At 54.6% G+C, this 16,283-nt stretch overlaps 1 protein-coding gene across 1 annotated transcript in view; it reads left to right on the top strand.

The window, feature by feature from the left end:
- Positions 1 to 725: 725 nt before the first annotated feature.
- LOC134505576 (sodium/glucose cotransporter 1-like) overlaps positions 726 to 16,283 on the top strand; it is a 31,846-nt gene continuing 16,288 nt past the window's right edge. The window contains exons 1-6 of the mRNA XM_063315340.1: positions 726 to 884; positions 8,800 to 8,871; positions 11,492 to 11,596; positions 11,932 to 11,991; positions 14,160 to 14,264; positions 16,171 to 16,276. Coding sequence (XP_063171410.1) covers positions 753 to 884; positions 8,800 to 8,871; positions 11,492 to 11,596; positions 11,932 to 11,991; positions 14,160 to 14,264; positions 16,171 to 16,276 — 580 coding nt within the window. The 5' untranslated portion in view covers positions 726 to 752. The remainder of the gene's footprint in view (positions 885 to 8,799; positions 8,872 to 11,491; positions 11,597 to 11,931; positions 11,992 to 14,159; positions 14,265 to 16,170; positions 16,277 to 16,283) is intronic.

The raw sequence follows: 16,283 nt of genomic DNA, 5'->3' as shown, positions 1-16,283 counted from the left end.
TTCATTCTCCATTCAAGCCAGTTTTGGCTGTGGCCCATATGGCACATCCCCACTTTCTGGGGTTCCTGGTTCATATACAAACCAGCGCACAACAAATCCATGCTTGTACAGGGAGGGATCCTTTGTGGCAGCACAGCCCTGGATCCTTCTCTAGCACCAGTTCCTACTATAGGCCCAGGGAGGGCAGCATCGTCGGTGGCTAAGGCCTGTGCCTCTCCCTGGGGCAAGGAGCGACTCTGACTTCCCGCTGCTTTCTTCTACTTGTCCCCTGAAGGCTCTTTGCACCTTCTGGTCTCCAGCATGATGAGCCACCCTGGCAGGAATGCCAGGCAAATGTTCCTGGGGAGTTCCCAGCCCCACGTGTGGGGATGCTGAGTGATCTGAAGCTCTTTGCGTATCAGGAACCGGACTGGCCGGGCAGGCTCCAAAGCTCAGAACTCCTCTGGCTGAGTGGCGGCTCAGCCACTCCTTCTTCAGTGCTTCCTGCCAAGGCTTCTGTGGGACTACAAAAACTTGCCCGGCTGCTGCTGCAGGGCATGTGCCGCTGGACTGCCACTTGGAGCCTCCAGAGAGAAGCTGCCTCGGCCAGGCCACCTGCTGGGACTTCGGCATCCCAGGATAAGGAACGGGATCTCCAGGTTACATATTACTCAGAGGGGAAGGGGAGGAATTTATCATTAACTGGACGCCTTGGCCAGGAGGTATAAGAAGCAGTGGAGCACCCAGGATCCAGAGGCACTGAGACTGGCAGGATGGCAATCCCGACGGCTACTGCTGTGTCAGCCTCGCAGGAGCCGGCCTCCCCCACCATCGCAATTGCTAATGCCGCGGACATCTCAGTCATCGTCCTCTACTTCGTGGTGGTCCTGGCAGTTGGTCTGTGGGTGAGCATCTGCTTTCCTTCCATAGCTTGTGGGGTCCAGATGAGAAGAGGGCAGGAGCTTTCTGGGATGACCTGGGGGAAGGCCCGGAGCCTGCTTCCTGAGAGGCAGGGAGACCCAGGAGAGATCTGGGGACAGACAGAGCGCTGGGCGCCCAGGGCGGCTGAGCCGGAGAGGCGGAGGGGCGGCAGCAACGGGAGGGCCAGGGGAGCAGAGGGGTGGACATGGCTGGGGGCCCTGAAGTGGACTGGCGAGGGGGTGGGCGTCATGGGGTCGGAAAGGGTTTGTCAGTACCCTGCAACAGCGGTTGAGGTTTGCCTTGGCACTCAAGTGGGGGGATGGTGTTTCCCACTGTTTTTCCCCCTTTGGATAGGAAATCTCCACCTGCCAGGGAAGGTCAAAAGGCCATCGGCCGCCTTCTCGCTTGAGGATGGAACGGCCTGGGTTCCATCTTCGGCCTGGGAGCGGCCCTGACCCTGCGCGCAGGTGGGCTGTGAGAATGGCTTTGGAGGCAGGAGCTGCAGCCAGACAGCGGTCTGGAAAAGGAAGTCTGAGCCCAAACCAGAAATGTAGCTAAGGAAAGCATCTCAGAAGGGAGCCTGCCTGGTTCTCTGAAACGTACCGGTGGTCCTCGCCCAACAACGGCAATTGGGACTGGAATTTCCATCGCTGAGCAATGCAGTCGTAAAGTGCGATGTCACATGGCTGCATCGCTTAGCAATGGCAGTTCTGGTGCTTCTGGTTGCTGTCATTAAGCGAATCCCATGCCATTGTTAAGTGTGATGTCACACATTTGCCATTTGTGACCTCCTGCTGGCTCCCCTGTTGATTTTGCTTGTTGGAAACTGGCGGGAAAGGTCACAAATGGCAATCTTGTGACCACGGAGATGCCGTGACCATCTTAAGTATGAGGATTGGGCGTAAGTACCACTCATTTAGCACTGTCAGAAGTTCAGATGGTCGCTGAATGAGTGGTCTTAAGCAAGGACTATGTGTAAAGGCAGGGAGGGGAGAAGCGCTTTCAGATTTGCAAGTTCCTGTTACTGTAACCTTACAATGAAGGTGGTATTAGTATTCTTGGTTGTGGTTTCCTGTCCGGACTACCTTGAAGGGCTGACAACAAGCACCCTTTGGAAGCGGTATATGTGAGCTAGGCCACCTGCCTAGGAGAGGGCGAGAGACCCAGGGAACCCAGAGGTTGCCCCAAGAAAAGGACCCCAGGAAGCTGGAACTGGTCCCCAAGGGGTGCTGCTGCCAAGGCTCAAGCCCCCTTTGCTACTTCAGTGGGCATCAACAGTGGAAAATTGCAGGAGAGGGAGAGGAGGGGGATCTCCACGCTCCAGCAGAGGGGTGCAGGCATTTTGCACATGCTTAGTGGAACACCCCTCTGCCTGTTCACGGTCCCAGGGCTCTTGGCTTAAAGCAGGCTGAGAATTCATCCCAGCTGCCCATCCCGTCTTGGGACAAACCTCCCACAGGGACTTAGTCCTTTGCCAAAGCCCAGGCTTCTGGCAGTAGCATGGCTGGGGAATTCTGGGAGCTGAAGTCCACACATCTTAAACTTGCCAAGGTTGAGAAATGTTCACGTGACAGTTTTTGCTGTGCCTCCCACAACGAAACTGCTAAAATGAACTGAAGGCGAGGCCTGGAAATCCCCAGGAGGGAAAACTGCTGCCATGTCCAGAGGGAGCGAGAACCATCTGGGGAATCTTTGAGGTCCATCATGGCCACATCCAACAACCTCCATGGGCAAGTGAAGCCTGGCCCAGAAATGAAGGCCAGGAAGGGCGGAGGACCTCTCAGTTCAAGGCCTAGGGGGGACTGCAGGGGGTGAGGCCTTTCCTGGCACGGAGAAAGGTGGGAAAGCCCAGGGTTGCCAGGCTGAAGCTGAGCCCAGACAGGGAGAGTGGTGGGGAACTCTCAGTCCCACCCACAGGAGGTTGCCAGGACCCGTGGCCAGCCTTGGGCAACCTGGCAAAGCTCTCCAGGCCTGCAAGGCATCCTGCCCATCGCCAGATCTGTCGCTTCCTGTGCCCTGCACTGTTTTCCCTTCTGGGCGAGCCCAGCCCCACACAGAGAAGGCTGGGGAGAGGCCAGGAGGGGTGGCTTGGCCCTTGCTTGGAGGTCTGGAGCAGCGAAGGATGTCTTGTGGAAGGAGGAAGGTCAAGTCGCTTTGCTGCCTGAAGAAAAAGCAGATCTCCCAACTGGCTGATCCCGCTGCTGGCAGGAAAGCAAGAACAGGAGTGGCTTGGAGAACAAAGGACCGATACCCTTTCCGGACCACTCAGATCAGCTTCTTAAGACGGGTGCCTTGGTCTGGTCAAACAAGTCCGCAGACTTGGACGGGGTGCCAGGTCAGCTTCTTGGTGGGTGAGGCCAACTGACGATCTCACATCCTAAAGCCGGAAACCCGAAGAAGGCTGCTTCCTTCTCGTTGGGACCTACCTGGTCTGAGATGCTCGTTGTTCCTTTTCTTCTCTTAGAAACCACATGGGCTGGTGCAGCCTTCCTCGCTTCGAACAAACCAGGGACTCCCTGGTTCTGAGGCGGAGACAGCTCAACCTCACCCTGGTGCTGAGGGTCACTCAAGTCCTCCGCAAGTTGGTCTCTGTGGGTGCAGGTCCCTGCCGCGTCCAAGAAGGAGCAGGCATGCTTTCTCTGCTTTGTGCTGCAGAATGGGAATTGGCCTCCCTGGTCTGTCTTGGCCAGTTCTCTTCCACGATGGTCCCCCACAATGTCCCACTGGCTTTTCTTTTCCTGTGGTTACTGGTCCGCTTATATACCCTGTTTGGGGCTGCGGATCCTGCATTTCAAAATTAATGAAAACTAATGAGGACAATGAAATGGACCTCTTGCCTTACCACTCAAGCTGCAAAAAGGTAGAATTTCCAGCTCCATCTCAAGAAAAAGCCCAGGAATCACGTGCCCGAGAGCTTGCTGAGGGGATGGGCTGACCGTCATGGCCAACTTGGTGGGCTCGGTGGGCACCCTCCCAAATACTCAGGGCAAACAAGGAAGGAAGACCTCCTTGGCAGATCAAAGGCCTGGTGTGGGAAAAGGCCCGCCTTTGGCCCCAACCATTTTGTGCTACAGCTGGCCTTTAATCAGCTGGAATGGGTGCTACTCTGCTGCCCGCAGCCAGCCACCCTCTGCCTCATCGACCGTTCCATTTGCAGCCAGGCCCACGTGGAGCGCAGCTGTCTGGCCAGGTGGGCAGCAAAGCGCAGAAGAGAATGGACCCCCGTTCCCTCCCCCAAAGCTCACAAGGGCAGCTGTGATGGCTCATGCCCGGAATGCAGGGCCCGCCCAGGGCAACGGAGCCAGAAGGTGCTGGGGCTTGCCTCGGAGGACATCCCTGCCCCGGATGAGCTGGGTGGCCAAGGAGTGAACTCCAGGAGAAGCATCCGGATGCCACAGGGAATGTTGGGGAAGTACCAGATTGCAGGTGCAGGAGGAATAAATGCCTCTCTGTTCTTCAGACCTGAACCAGCAGTCTCTGTAGATGACTGTCAGTATTTGCTGGAGCAGCTGAATATTGGCCTAAGCCGGTGTTTCTCAACCTTGGCACCTTTCAGATGTGCGGACTTCACCTCCCAGAATTCCCCAGCCAGCCATGCTGAAAGGTGCCAAGGTTGGGAAACGCCGGTCTAAGCTGTTCAGTGGCTGACAGTGCTTCCACACTGGAGGTGCACTCAGGATGAATCACATCTGGCGTACCCTCTTTAACAGATTGGCTGCTGAGCAACACCATTGCTGTGACGGCTTCTGTCTCTTTTCGGGTGGCAGAAAATCTGGCTTTTGCGGGGGGTTGGGGAAGAGTCAAAACCTGGCACCTTCTCTTAGGTGAAGATCACCACAGGACATTTTAAAGGCGGGGGGACGCCCCAGGCTGTTGGGCCACACAGCTTCAGCTGCCTCTCTTCTCTTTCCTGCTGGGACCCTGTTGCCTGCCATTTGTGTCAGTGAATAGCACGGAAATGCTTCTTTGCCTAATGACGCATCGTTGAAATATGCGCAGGAGAGCTTAACCTGGAAAGCTCTTTCTGAATATAATGTTCTGAGGTGGGGGCATGGGGGGCTCTCTGGTACTTTAGCACTAACTTTTTGGTGGATCCCTTAACACCAGCCTACAGGTTTTAAGAAGCTTTAGAAATAATTGTGAAAGGATTAAGCACCTCAGTTAAAACGGCCTGATCTTTAAAGATATGGCTTGGAAACGAACAGGACAACGGCCTGCTCAAATGGTCCTGTGTCTGCTCACAGGCTGGTGCTTTTGAGACGGCCCCAAGGGTTGCTCTCCTGCTGGGCTTCAGGGGAGACACGCAGGAGGCACCTCTCCGGACAGGCCCAGGTGGCTGCTTGCCAGGAGCCGGAAGGTGGCTTCTGAGTCTTCAGTTACCTGCAATGGGGCAGACCGGCCACCTGTTGAGATAAATCTCTGCTGCGGAAATTCCATCAGGGCAGCCGTTTCAGTCAGTTGCAGCAAACACAATGAAAGAGTCCCTGGGCAGTTGATAAATGGTTGCTCTTCCGCTCTTTTGCAATGTGCCCTGGCCTTTTTGCCCGGTGAGACTGTTACCAGCCATTTGTAATCACCACAGTTCCCCTCCATCTCTCTGCATAATTAGCAAAACGAACGGCAAACATCCGACGGATCAGGCAAAAGGCAAGGGAGTTCCAACGAGACACCTGTTTTTGCCAAACTGATTACAGAAAGACCGTTGACTGCACAAGCCACAACAGACGGAAGGCAGCCCCTAAAAACAGGGGCCCTTCTTCTGCCTCCTAAAGAATCTGTGTGATGTCCATGGAGCGCCGAAATGATGATACGCCATCCCCTTGCTTCCTGAACACGTCTGCAGAATCTGTCCTGAGACCTGGACTGTCAGAAGCAGAAAATGGATTTAGAATTGCTGGATGAAACATCAACAATCCCAGACGTGCTGGGAACGCCATTTTGATGGCTGGAAGAGAAGATGTATAAAATCTCTTGGAAAAGGTGATGTTCATTATGAAAAAAGGAATAAAAGTATGTCATCTGCTAGCCTCAGCCAAATGCAAAGAGACGTAGAGGAAGCTGAAGGAGGAGCACTCTCTGCCTCGGCTGTAATACCCACAGCGATGGTGTCTGCAGCCATGAAGTACTAATAAGTTAAGGGGCATGATGTTCTATAATGCCTTTCAAGTGGTATTATACTATTACCTTTATCTAAATATGTTTACATACCGGAAGAAAATGGTTTTAGTTCTGCTTGAAAAGTCAGACACGAATCATATGATAAACCACAGGATACCAACGCAAAGGACAGGGGTGTCTGTGGTGAGTCTGTGTGTCAAAAATTCAAGATGGCGGCCACAGCCATGTAGCCAAAGCTCTGTCCTTTTCTTCAACAGACGTAAGAGAGCCAGGCTGCCCTTTTATGACCCTTCCGGACCCCCATGGCAAAGGTTAGACTGAACGTGCCTATTGGTGGATGGCCCGTTCTTTCTGCCAGCAGTGATGACCCTGCAGTAAATCTTCCATTGGAAACCGTCTTTTGGCATCTAATCATCTGCAGACCTTTAAGATGCCATAACACATTTTTCTGTGCTGGTAGAAGTGAGTCTCATAATAGTTTGACATCAATATAATGGTCATCAGGACATCTGCAGCGATTTGCATAAATAATCAAAGGGAAGTATTGATTCGTTTATTCAGTGCCTATTGAACACCTGATCCTTCCAAGAAGGTGTCAATACTGCTCTGCAATAGAAGGGAATCTCGGCAGCTCAGGGCTGAACTCTGGAGTCCTGGGTGCCGTCTGAGCCAGGTTGTCGGCTTGCAGACTTTCATTGCCCGACTAGGTAAACGTCACCCGTGCGGGTGAGGGAGGCGTTTGCTCCCTGCTTAGATGCAGTGTCTTGCCCCGCCTGTGTTGGTCGGGCGCGGTTTTCTCCTTGACTGGGGCCTTGTTTTCCGCCTGACGGTTTGCCTGGTGCTGATCCCTGCTGATCTGGGTGTGGGCTGCTGGAGGGGAGGTGTCTGGTCCTTTGGTTCCCTTCTTTTGGTTGTTGGCTGGAGTTTCTAGACACTGCATTACAGTCTCTGCTATGAGTCTTGAGAACGGTGATCCCACGGGTGATTTGTTGGTATGTCTGTCAGACCGAAAGTAGAAAGGGAGGCAGTGGTTGATGCGGTCCATGAGTCTGGGTATTTTGATCTTAGCATATTTGGCTAGGTCATGCTCCATTGCCAAAGCAGCAGCCCAACCTCCACAAGGGGAGCTGTGTAACAGCATGATTCAGACGAGCACAAACGCCCTGCAGCAACCCAGAACGCCAGAACAAGGAAACAGACTGCCTACGCAGCATCTTCCGGCAAAATGGATGCCCGCTCAACTTCATCAAAAAGTGCCTCACCACCCAACCCACTGCAACCCAACCGATGGAAACGATGAAAAGGATAACACTGCCATACATCAGAAACGTCTCAGAAACCACCAACAGACTGTTACAACCACATGGCATCACCTTAGCACATAAACCAACTAAAACTCTTCAAAACATCCTAAGCAACCCAAAAGACCCAGTAGCCCAGGAAGAAAAAACAGGAGTTATTTACAACATACAGTGCAAAGACTGTAACAGCCACTATGTAGGACAGACAGGCAGAAGACTGGCCGAGCGCATCCACGAACACCAACTGGCAGTCGGAAGACACGATGAGAACTCCTTAATCTCACAGCACATGGACAGACTCAACCATACTGTCAACTGGGAAACTGCGAGCATCCTAAACCGAGCCAAATCCAAAAACGCCAGAGAATTCCTGGAAGCCTGGCACTCAGACAAAGCAGCCATCAACAGACACATGGAGGTAGACCACATTTACACACCCTTCAAAAGAGGCAATAGAAAAACTTAGGAAGGAACCAACTGCAACACCTCCCTTCCAGCAGCCCACACCCAGATCAGCAGGGATCAGCACCAGGCAAACCGTCGGGCGGAAAACAAGGCCCCAGTCAAGGGGCTCCCAAGGAGAAAACCGCACCCGGCCAACACAGGCGGGCAAGCCACTGCATCTAAGCAGGGAGCAAACGCCTCCCTCACCCGCACGGGTGATGTTGCCTAGTTGGGTAATGAAATGTCTGCAAGCAGACAACCCAGCTCAGAGGACACCCAGGACTCCACAAATACGGCTCTGTGTGACCTTCCTTCTGGAAGCAACTGGCACCATTGGTTTGTTTGTTTGTTTGTAGGACATGTCACGGTAAATTATTTTTCTGATGCCTTTCCTCGTCCAGATGCCAGAGAGGGTGTTGGATGGGCTTGTGTGTGTTTGCGTGCGGTGCACCTGCAAGTCACCCTCAGTTCCTGGCGACTGCCGGACGAGTCCCTGCAGGGTTCCTGGTGCTTTCCTTTCGGAGGGGGGCGCCGCCTGCTCTCACCTCCTCCTTCCTGGGTGGAGAGAGGGGGGCTGGCCCTGGCCGCCCAGCCAGCCTTGCGCGCAGGGCAGGCCGAGCACTCGGGCCTCACCGCTCCCGGCCCAACACCTTAACCGCCAGCCCAGGCTGGTGCTCAGGTTGATTTTGTGTTACTTTCTCCCCAGACCGAAATCAGAACAAATTCCCACGTGTGTTTGTGTGTGGGTGTGTGAGCATGTGATACTCGTCTGCATCAGGCTCAGCTCCCCTCCCTCCTCTCTCCACGACCTTCCCTCGCCTACAGCCATGGGGTTTCCTGGTGCTCCCCCATCCAGGAGCTGTCCAAGCTTGGCTGGTGGAGATCAGCCCCAACTGGGAAGGTGCTGCCATCTGCCTGGGGGTGGTGGGTAGAGAGGAACTATCCCTCCCCTCCCGCCATACTCGGGGCAAGCAAGTCATCAGTTACCAATTTCTTCACTGGGGTGACAGCAGATCTCTGCCTTTCTTGTCCTCAGGCCATGTACTCGACCAACCGTGGAACAGTGGGAGGATTCTTCTTGGCTGGCCGGAGCATGGTGTGGTGGCCGGTGAGTTCCACCAAGGGGGCCCTTTCTTCCCTCTGGCCTCCCTCTCTGGAAAGGCAGCATCTGCCTTTCCTTTGCACCTCCCACACTGCGGGGGGGGATGTTCTCTGGGGTGGGAGCCCCCCTTTGGTTCTGCGGAGAGGCTTCTTTGCTTCCAAGACAGTAGCCACGAAGCCACAAATGGGCCCAGCAACCTCTTTTTTCCACCTGCTTTCCTGACACTGCCTCCGTTAGTGGTCTTCAGCTGTTCCCAGTTCACTTTTTCACCTTTTCCTCTCCTCCGGTCACAACTTTTACTCTGGATGCTACCAACTGTTCCCTTGCTGCTATGTCAGGGGTGGGATCTGTCCAGCTCCTACTGGCCACTTTAGGCTGTGGTGGGCACCCCACCCCGCATTGGAGTCACTGGCCATTTTGGCTTGGGCTCCAGGAGAGACTGGCCCCTAGCTTCCACAGAGTGGAACAGGTACAGTAATACCTGGCCAATGCTTCCCTTAGCACCTGACAAGTCTTAGATGGCTCCTTATAAATACGGGTTTAGTGCTCTTTCGAAAGAGCACTAGACTTGTGCTGCACAGAAGGCCAGCATAAGCCAGGAAAGGCATTTGAACTAGCCACCCTGGGTGTACTGCAGTTCTCTGCTGCTTTTGCCAACCAAAATAGAAGTTTGGCTCCCAGCCACCAGTCCAGTCCTTGAGGGACGTGTGCCTGCTTCACCTGGCCTGGAACAGGGAGGCCCGTGGAGACAGACAGCAAAGATGCATTTCAGCTGCTGCCAGCTCCTCTTTAGGCCTGGAAGCAAAACAAACAGCTTCTTTAAGGGTGGCATTTGCTCTGTGGCTCCACCGTTGGCCACACTAAGGAGGCTTCCAAGCTACTGAACTCAGTTTAAAAGAAGGCCTGCCTGATGCCAGGTCCAGGTAGCTTAGCCGTGTCTGCTTCATTGCATAGACCTGTTGGAAGGAGGGAGCTGAATGTCCTGCCAAAAGAGCTGCCCAAGAGATCTGCTCCAGGGGCCAATTCCCTGGGCGAAGGAAGGAAAGGATCAGAGGCTGAATTGGCACAGCAGACTTAGCTGTGTGTCCCCCCATTTCAGATATTTGAGGAGTGGTAGCATTTCCCCCCAGCCCTCTTTTCTGTGCCCCCCTTCAGTTTCTCTCAGTGAAATGCAGCTTCTGGTCCCCTGATCATCCTTGCCCACTCCTGAATTTGTCCCATTTCATTTGGACCCTTCTTAAAGGCTGGTGCCCAGAATGGACCCCGAGCTCAGACCTGTGCAGGATTTGGTGCAAAAGGACCCTGAAAGGGGAGCTGACCGGAGGAAGACAGGTGGGAGAGAGGGTTGGCCCTGCCAAAGGGAAAGTACACTCAGTGCAATTTGGGGCATGTTGTGCAGAATCAGCCCCCTTTCCTAACTCCATCCCCTGCTCATATGCACAGCACGGGGTTCAAACTCTGGGCATGGAGAAGACTATGTTGGGGAAACAACCCTGGTTTTCCCAGCTGTGATCCCAGGGAAAATCTCACTCAATTTGCTGCAGGCAAAAGCTGCCCTGGACATGGCAAACAGTACTTCTCTCCCGGCTCTACATCAAAGCACTTCCCTGGCTGAGGGGACCCTCCTGCCTGCACAGAGGTGGTCTGGAAAGAGGCTGGGGCCAGGAAGGACCCTGGTTCTGGTTCAAGGCAGGACTCTCCAATGGAGGACCACCAGGCGCGAGGGCTGAGCCTTACAGCTCTAGGGTTGAGTGAGCAGAAGGTCCCCAGGAGCCCAAGGATGGGGGGTGCCCTTCAGCTCAACTCTGGGGAAGGCTCCTGGATTAGGCCAATGTGCCTTCAGCATGGTTTAGCTTGTGCAAAGAAAAGGGGGGGGGGAGAAGGGGATCCACCAAAGTGAAGTGAGATAGAGCTGGGTGAGGACCACATCCTTGAGGCAGAGTCATTGAGAAAACCCAAAGGGCAAGGAAAGGAAGTGGATTCAGAAGTCCGATGGTGCCTGGAGCCAAGGCGGTACAGGACTTCCAGCAGAGCAGAAAGGCTCCAGCTGCATTCACAGGACCCTCTGAATGCCCTGACTCCTGACAGCCAAGGGGGCCTGTGGGGATTGGCTCAGCTCATCTGCCGGGAACTTCCAGAATCCATAGCTGCTTGTGGCCAAGGGAGGGGTGAGGGAGCACCTTACGAGGAGGAGTGATGTTCAGGGAGCTGCTGGTTTTAATCGAGTGGGTGAGGACATGCTGAGGCCTCTCCTGTTCCTAGCAGCTTTTCAGAACAAAAAGGATCCTTGTGCCAAGTGATCAGGGTAGGGAGAAGAATTTCTGGAGTCTCTTGGAGAGTCCTCCTCCTGCGTGCTTCTTAACTCAGAGATGGTTGGCCTAGTCAACACTTTGAATCACTTAGCTGGGTCGTGCAGCATTCCTGCCCAGCTTTTCCTGGCAGCCCTGTGGGGCTAACTTCTCCACTAATGTGCCAGGTCCCGTGGCCAAGGCTCTGTGGGCTGGAAAGCATTTGGACAATGTGGGCCATGGAAGCGCCCTATAATCCTTCACCTTTAGGTGGCCCCAAGAGGCTCAAGGCAGCCTCAAGGCAACTGACTGATGGTTCCCTCTTGTTTTCTCTCCAGATTGGTGCCTCTCTGTTTGCAAGTAATATTGGCAGCGGTCACTTTGTGGGACTGGCTGGGACGGGGGCAGCTTCTGGAATTGCGATCGGAGGCTTTGAATGGAATGTGAGTACTTTCCCCTTTGGTCCTGGGTAGAAGCCTCAGCTGGAAATGTCCTTCTGAGCCTGTCGCCTGCTGATCTGCAGAACCCTGCCACCGCTAGCTGGTGGATAGTGCCCTGGAGGTGCAGGAGGGGTGAGGTTAGCAGAAGACCACTCAAGCCCCTTGGATGTTCCTGGAGGACAGCCCAGCCCACCCAGAAGAGGCACTTTTGCTTGGCACACGGGGTGGGTGGGTGCTGTGCTAGGTTGCCCCCAGGCCTTGTTTCGGTGGGTGGCTCTCTCTGGCCCCGAGCTCTGCAATAGAGACAGATCCAACCCCTGTTCCCACCCTGCTTCTAGGCCCTGGTGGTCGTGGTGATCCTCGGATGGATGTTTGTGCCAATCTACATCAAGGCTGGGGTGAGTAGACGATCCAGTGTTTCTGCCAGCTGCTTCTCAGGGAGGGAATTTTCCCCCAAGGGATGGCTGCCTTTTTTGGGGGACCCTGGCCAGTGCAACCCACAGTCTCACCACTAGACTTTCAGACCCCAAATTAGAATACAGAAAGAGGTTTTACAAAATGATAGGAGAGAAAGGATGATACAGCGGGACAAAAAGAGACAGCTGAAGGAAAGTGGGAACTAAAATACTTATGTGGTGTTTAGATCCCCTAAACTGCTTGTCTAATTTGATAAAGTCCCATAAAACCCATTAATTAATATCATACTTAAGCATTAAAATGCTATTTAATATACCACTGTTTTAATATATTACTGTACATTAAATATATTTTGAAAACGTGAAACCCTAAAATATTTAAGGTGAAAGCTTTTTGATTAATGTGATACTTTGTCAAATTCCTTATTATGATTACCAGTCAGTGCCACTAAGTGGCTTCCATAAGTTCAGCAATATCACATAGGAAAATCCTAAAATAATTATCAGCTATATCGGATGCTTCCTAAGGGATCTCCACATTCAGCCTGTTTCAAACAGTGTTGCTCCTTGCCAGGTAATGTTTGGGTCCTTATGTTCAAGTACTGTAGATATTTACATAAATACCATCTGGAGCAGTGAGGATTCTTTTCTTCAGAGGAGGAAGAAAAGGTCCGCAAAGTTCTGTGCACTGGGGACAGCGCAGAAGAGAGCGGGCAAACCTTTCTGGTGCCCCGCGTGGGCTGATCTGATCTCAGATCTGCCCTCAGAGACTGCTGATGGGGGAACGGCCATCAAACATGAGGGAAATTCCGCAACAGGTTGGCTGCTTGCGGGTAGACACAAGTGCCTGGCAGCCCTGCTTGCTGAAACTCTGCTTTGATCTTCCTGCCTGCCTGTATCAGTCAGTCTCTGCTGCAGAGCATCTCCCGGGTGTCACATCCTGTTCCGAGAGAAGCCCCTCGAACTTTCCAGGCACGTGGAGGGAGTCTGCCTGTCTCCACAGGGCCAAGCCTGGTGGCAGGAAATTCAGCTTTAGCCAGATATCCTCACCAGGCTCCATTCTAACCCTCGGGCAGGCCTGCCTCCAGGCAGAGGGCTGTATTTGAAAGACAAGAGACCCCTTGGAGGATCTTCGGACTGGATAGACTCAAGGAGCGCCGTCTGACCTCCTGGTCATAATTCCCCTCTGAAAAGAAGTCAGAGTGGAGGTTTGGCCACTGCGAGCTTGAAGGCAGCTAGAATATATTTGTGCTCCCCTTGCATAAAAGAATGTCCAAGTGGCTCTACTGCTCTTCTGGACCTTGTAAGAAGCGAGGTTTCTGGTGTTTGGTTGACCAAGAAAGTTAGTTAAAGCAAGCCCCTGGCCAGATTGCTGCCCACTCCTTGCTTTGCTGCGGTTCAGAGACAAGTGCTGGCCCAAAGGGAAGAGGACCAACGAACGGCCCCCTCAGGCCCACTGGGGCCATGATAAGGCTGCTGCGCCATCTGCGTGGGGAAGCACCGCTCTCTGCCTGCAGCACTCGGGGCGGTGCTCAGACAACCAGCGACGGAGTGCCTGTAGCACCCAAATAAGGAAGTGGGGACAGCGCAGCCGCCTTCTCCGGCTCCTCTCCCACGAGGGGCAGGCCCAGAGAGGGCCCGGGGGAGAGAGTGGCGAGGAAGGCCTCCCGGTGCAGAGGCTTGTCTGCCAAAAGAGCGACCCTTGGCCGGTTGCCCTTCCAGGCCATCGTTTACTTGCAAGGGTGCCGCCTGCCTGGGGCAGGTTTCTCAGCAGGATGGCCCCCAATCCAGGGCTGCGGAGGCCTTTTCTTTTTTTAACTTAAAAAAAGAATTCAGCAGAATTGCTCCTTGGCCCTTCCTCCTTCTCCTGACTCTCGAGTGAAGAAGTGGAGGTGTGCGTGTCAGACACAAGCGCATGTTTGCTCTACCCAGACCCCAACTCTGGGGAAGAAAAGGGAACGCCAAAGGGGAGGGAAGGAGGGTGCCGGCCCACCCTTCCGCCCAGCCGGCCACACAGCAGCCCTTTCCCCAGAGGTTCCTCACAGGGGGGCCAGAATTAGGTCCACCTTTTCCCCACCCATGTTTGTGCAGCTCCTGGGATGGTCCCCACCAGACGTCCCCCCCTTTCAGCACCTTCTCCTCCCTTGCAGGTGGTAACCATGCCGGAGTACCTGAAGAAGCGCTTTGGGGGGAAACGGATTCAGATATACCTCTCGGTCCTGTCTCTGCTCCTGTACATCTTCACGAAGATCTCGGTGAGTTGAGGAGCTGAGCCTCCCAGGCCGAAGGACGGGCCTTCAGGGGGCTCCCTCTGTCCCAGGCACGCAGCGCCCCTCTGCCAGCGGGGGGCATGGAAGGGCCAGGGGGGGCAGCTGGAGGTCTTGATGGAGTTTCAGGAGGGGAGGGGACAGTTAGAGAGGTCTCTTGAGGCCTCCCCAATGGCTTGGTAGCCATGGGACGGGCCAAGTGGCTGGGCATTCTCACATCTGCCACCCCCCGGCAGCGTCTGGGCTCCTCAGCAGCGAAAGTCAGTCCCATCCCCTACCCCCCTCTTCCCACGGATGCCCAAAGGGCACAATCCACAAGGAACCCTAATTCCCAAAGACGGGGTTGCCTGGCTCCTTTTTCAAAGCCAAGGCCTTCCTATGAACCCTTCTTCTCATGGGGGGGGGCTGTTAGAAGCCCTGGGGGGCAGGGACCAGAGCCAGTGAGCCCAAGGGAGGGGCATGGTGGCACTCTCTCTCTCTCTCTCTCTCTTACACAAAGGCCTGAATGCCAGACCCCCTGAGCCCTTCCTGCAGCTGCCCTGCGATGCCACTCTTTGCCCTCGTGAGCAACGGGCAGGGGATAATCGCACACATTAACCCAATGCCCTCTGCCTTCCCTCACCAGCTGGCAGTAAATGATCTCTGTCAGGGTTACTGATTAAACTGTAATTGGAGGGAGCGGCACCCCCTTCCCACATGCCCACCCAGGGAGGCACAGGAAGCAGGGGGCATGATGGGGGTGGGGGAGAAGTGGAGGGTCTCCTCTGAGAAGCAGGCGGTCCTAATCCTAATCTGAAGAGAGCAGCCGGGGAGCCCTTTGGCTGCAGGCTGCCTCCTCAGATGGTGGAAAAGGCAGACCTCCATCTCTTGCCAGGACCGGCAGTGCCAAGGCAACGGAAAGAGTGCCCCCCTCCGTGCAAACTTAGGGGGCAGGCTTTCTTGGACTGGGGACCCCACCATCTCTTTCCAAAGTAACACAGCCAGTTCCCAGTCTGAGACCCAGTCCGTGTCTAGGAGATCTGGGTCAGCCCTACCACAGCTGGTTGCACTAGGCTGTGAGGGATGCGCAGGCAGTGGGAGAGTGTGTTGGATCCAGCGCAGGGACATGCTCTGACACCTGCAAGAAGCCACGCCTTTGCTGCACACCTGCAATTGTCTCTTTGGCGCCGGATGAGAGCCACGGAGGAAGGCTGGGGCTGAGTGCTGAGACCAACCTCCCTGACCGGCCCCCAGTGAGGAGAGTGCTCAGATGCCAATCCCCCTCCCCGGCAGCAGAGTCGGGAGCCAGCTGTCAAAGGGGAGGAGGGGGCCGTGCAGCCACTTCTTCCTCCCAACCCGCTGAGCAGCTGGCCCGAGCCCATGGCCTCAGAAGAGGAGGAGGAGAGAAGGCAAACCTCCAGGGCCCCAAGGACTCTCTCTCCCTTCCCCTCCCTCTTAATCAGATCAAAAGACTGCAGTGGTGACTCCTCTTTGGGGCAGAGGGTGGGCTAGATGATCTCTAATGTCATTGCCAGCCCTTGCCCCTATGATTCCAGGAAGCAGAGGCAGGTAGCAGTGGAGATGGATGACCCAGGAGCTGCAGAGGAGGGGGCAGTGAGGCAGCAGCAGCAGCAGCTCCTCCCTCCTTCTGCCCCATTCCTCCCCTACAGCTCATATGGGGCACCACTGGGACCAGGTCCATGGAGCTCTGCTTAGTTGGCACAAAAAGAAGTCCCCTGTGCCCAGCCCCCTGCCAAGTCCTTGTGCATCACCGCCTTCCCTCTTACATCTTCCAGGGATGGGTGGATGCAGAGGCCCCTCAACAGACTGCTGCCTGGTTGCACGGACGGACGTTTTGGCAGCAAGTGTCCCTGGTGCTGTGGCTTAACATGCCAATTCTTCCTTTCTACTGTAGGCAGATATATTTTCTGGAGCTATATTTATCCAAATTGCTATGGGACTGAACATTTACGTGGCCATCATCATACTGCTGACTATTACAGCCCTTTACACCATCACAGGTGAGCC

The sequence above is a fragment of the Candoia aspera genome, chromosome 15 (assembly GCF_035149785.1).
Source record: "Candoia aspera isolate rCanAsp1 chromosome 15, rCanAsp1.hap2, whole genome shotgun sequence".
Taxonomy (NCBI): domain Eukaryota; kingdom Metazoa; phylum Chordata; class Lepidosauria; order Squamata; family Boidae; genus Candoia; species Candoia aspera.
This window is presented reverse-complemented; position numbering and strand designations above follow the sequence as displayed.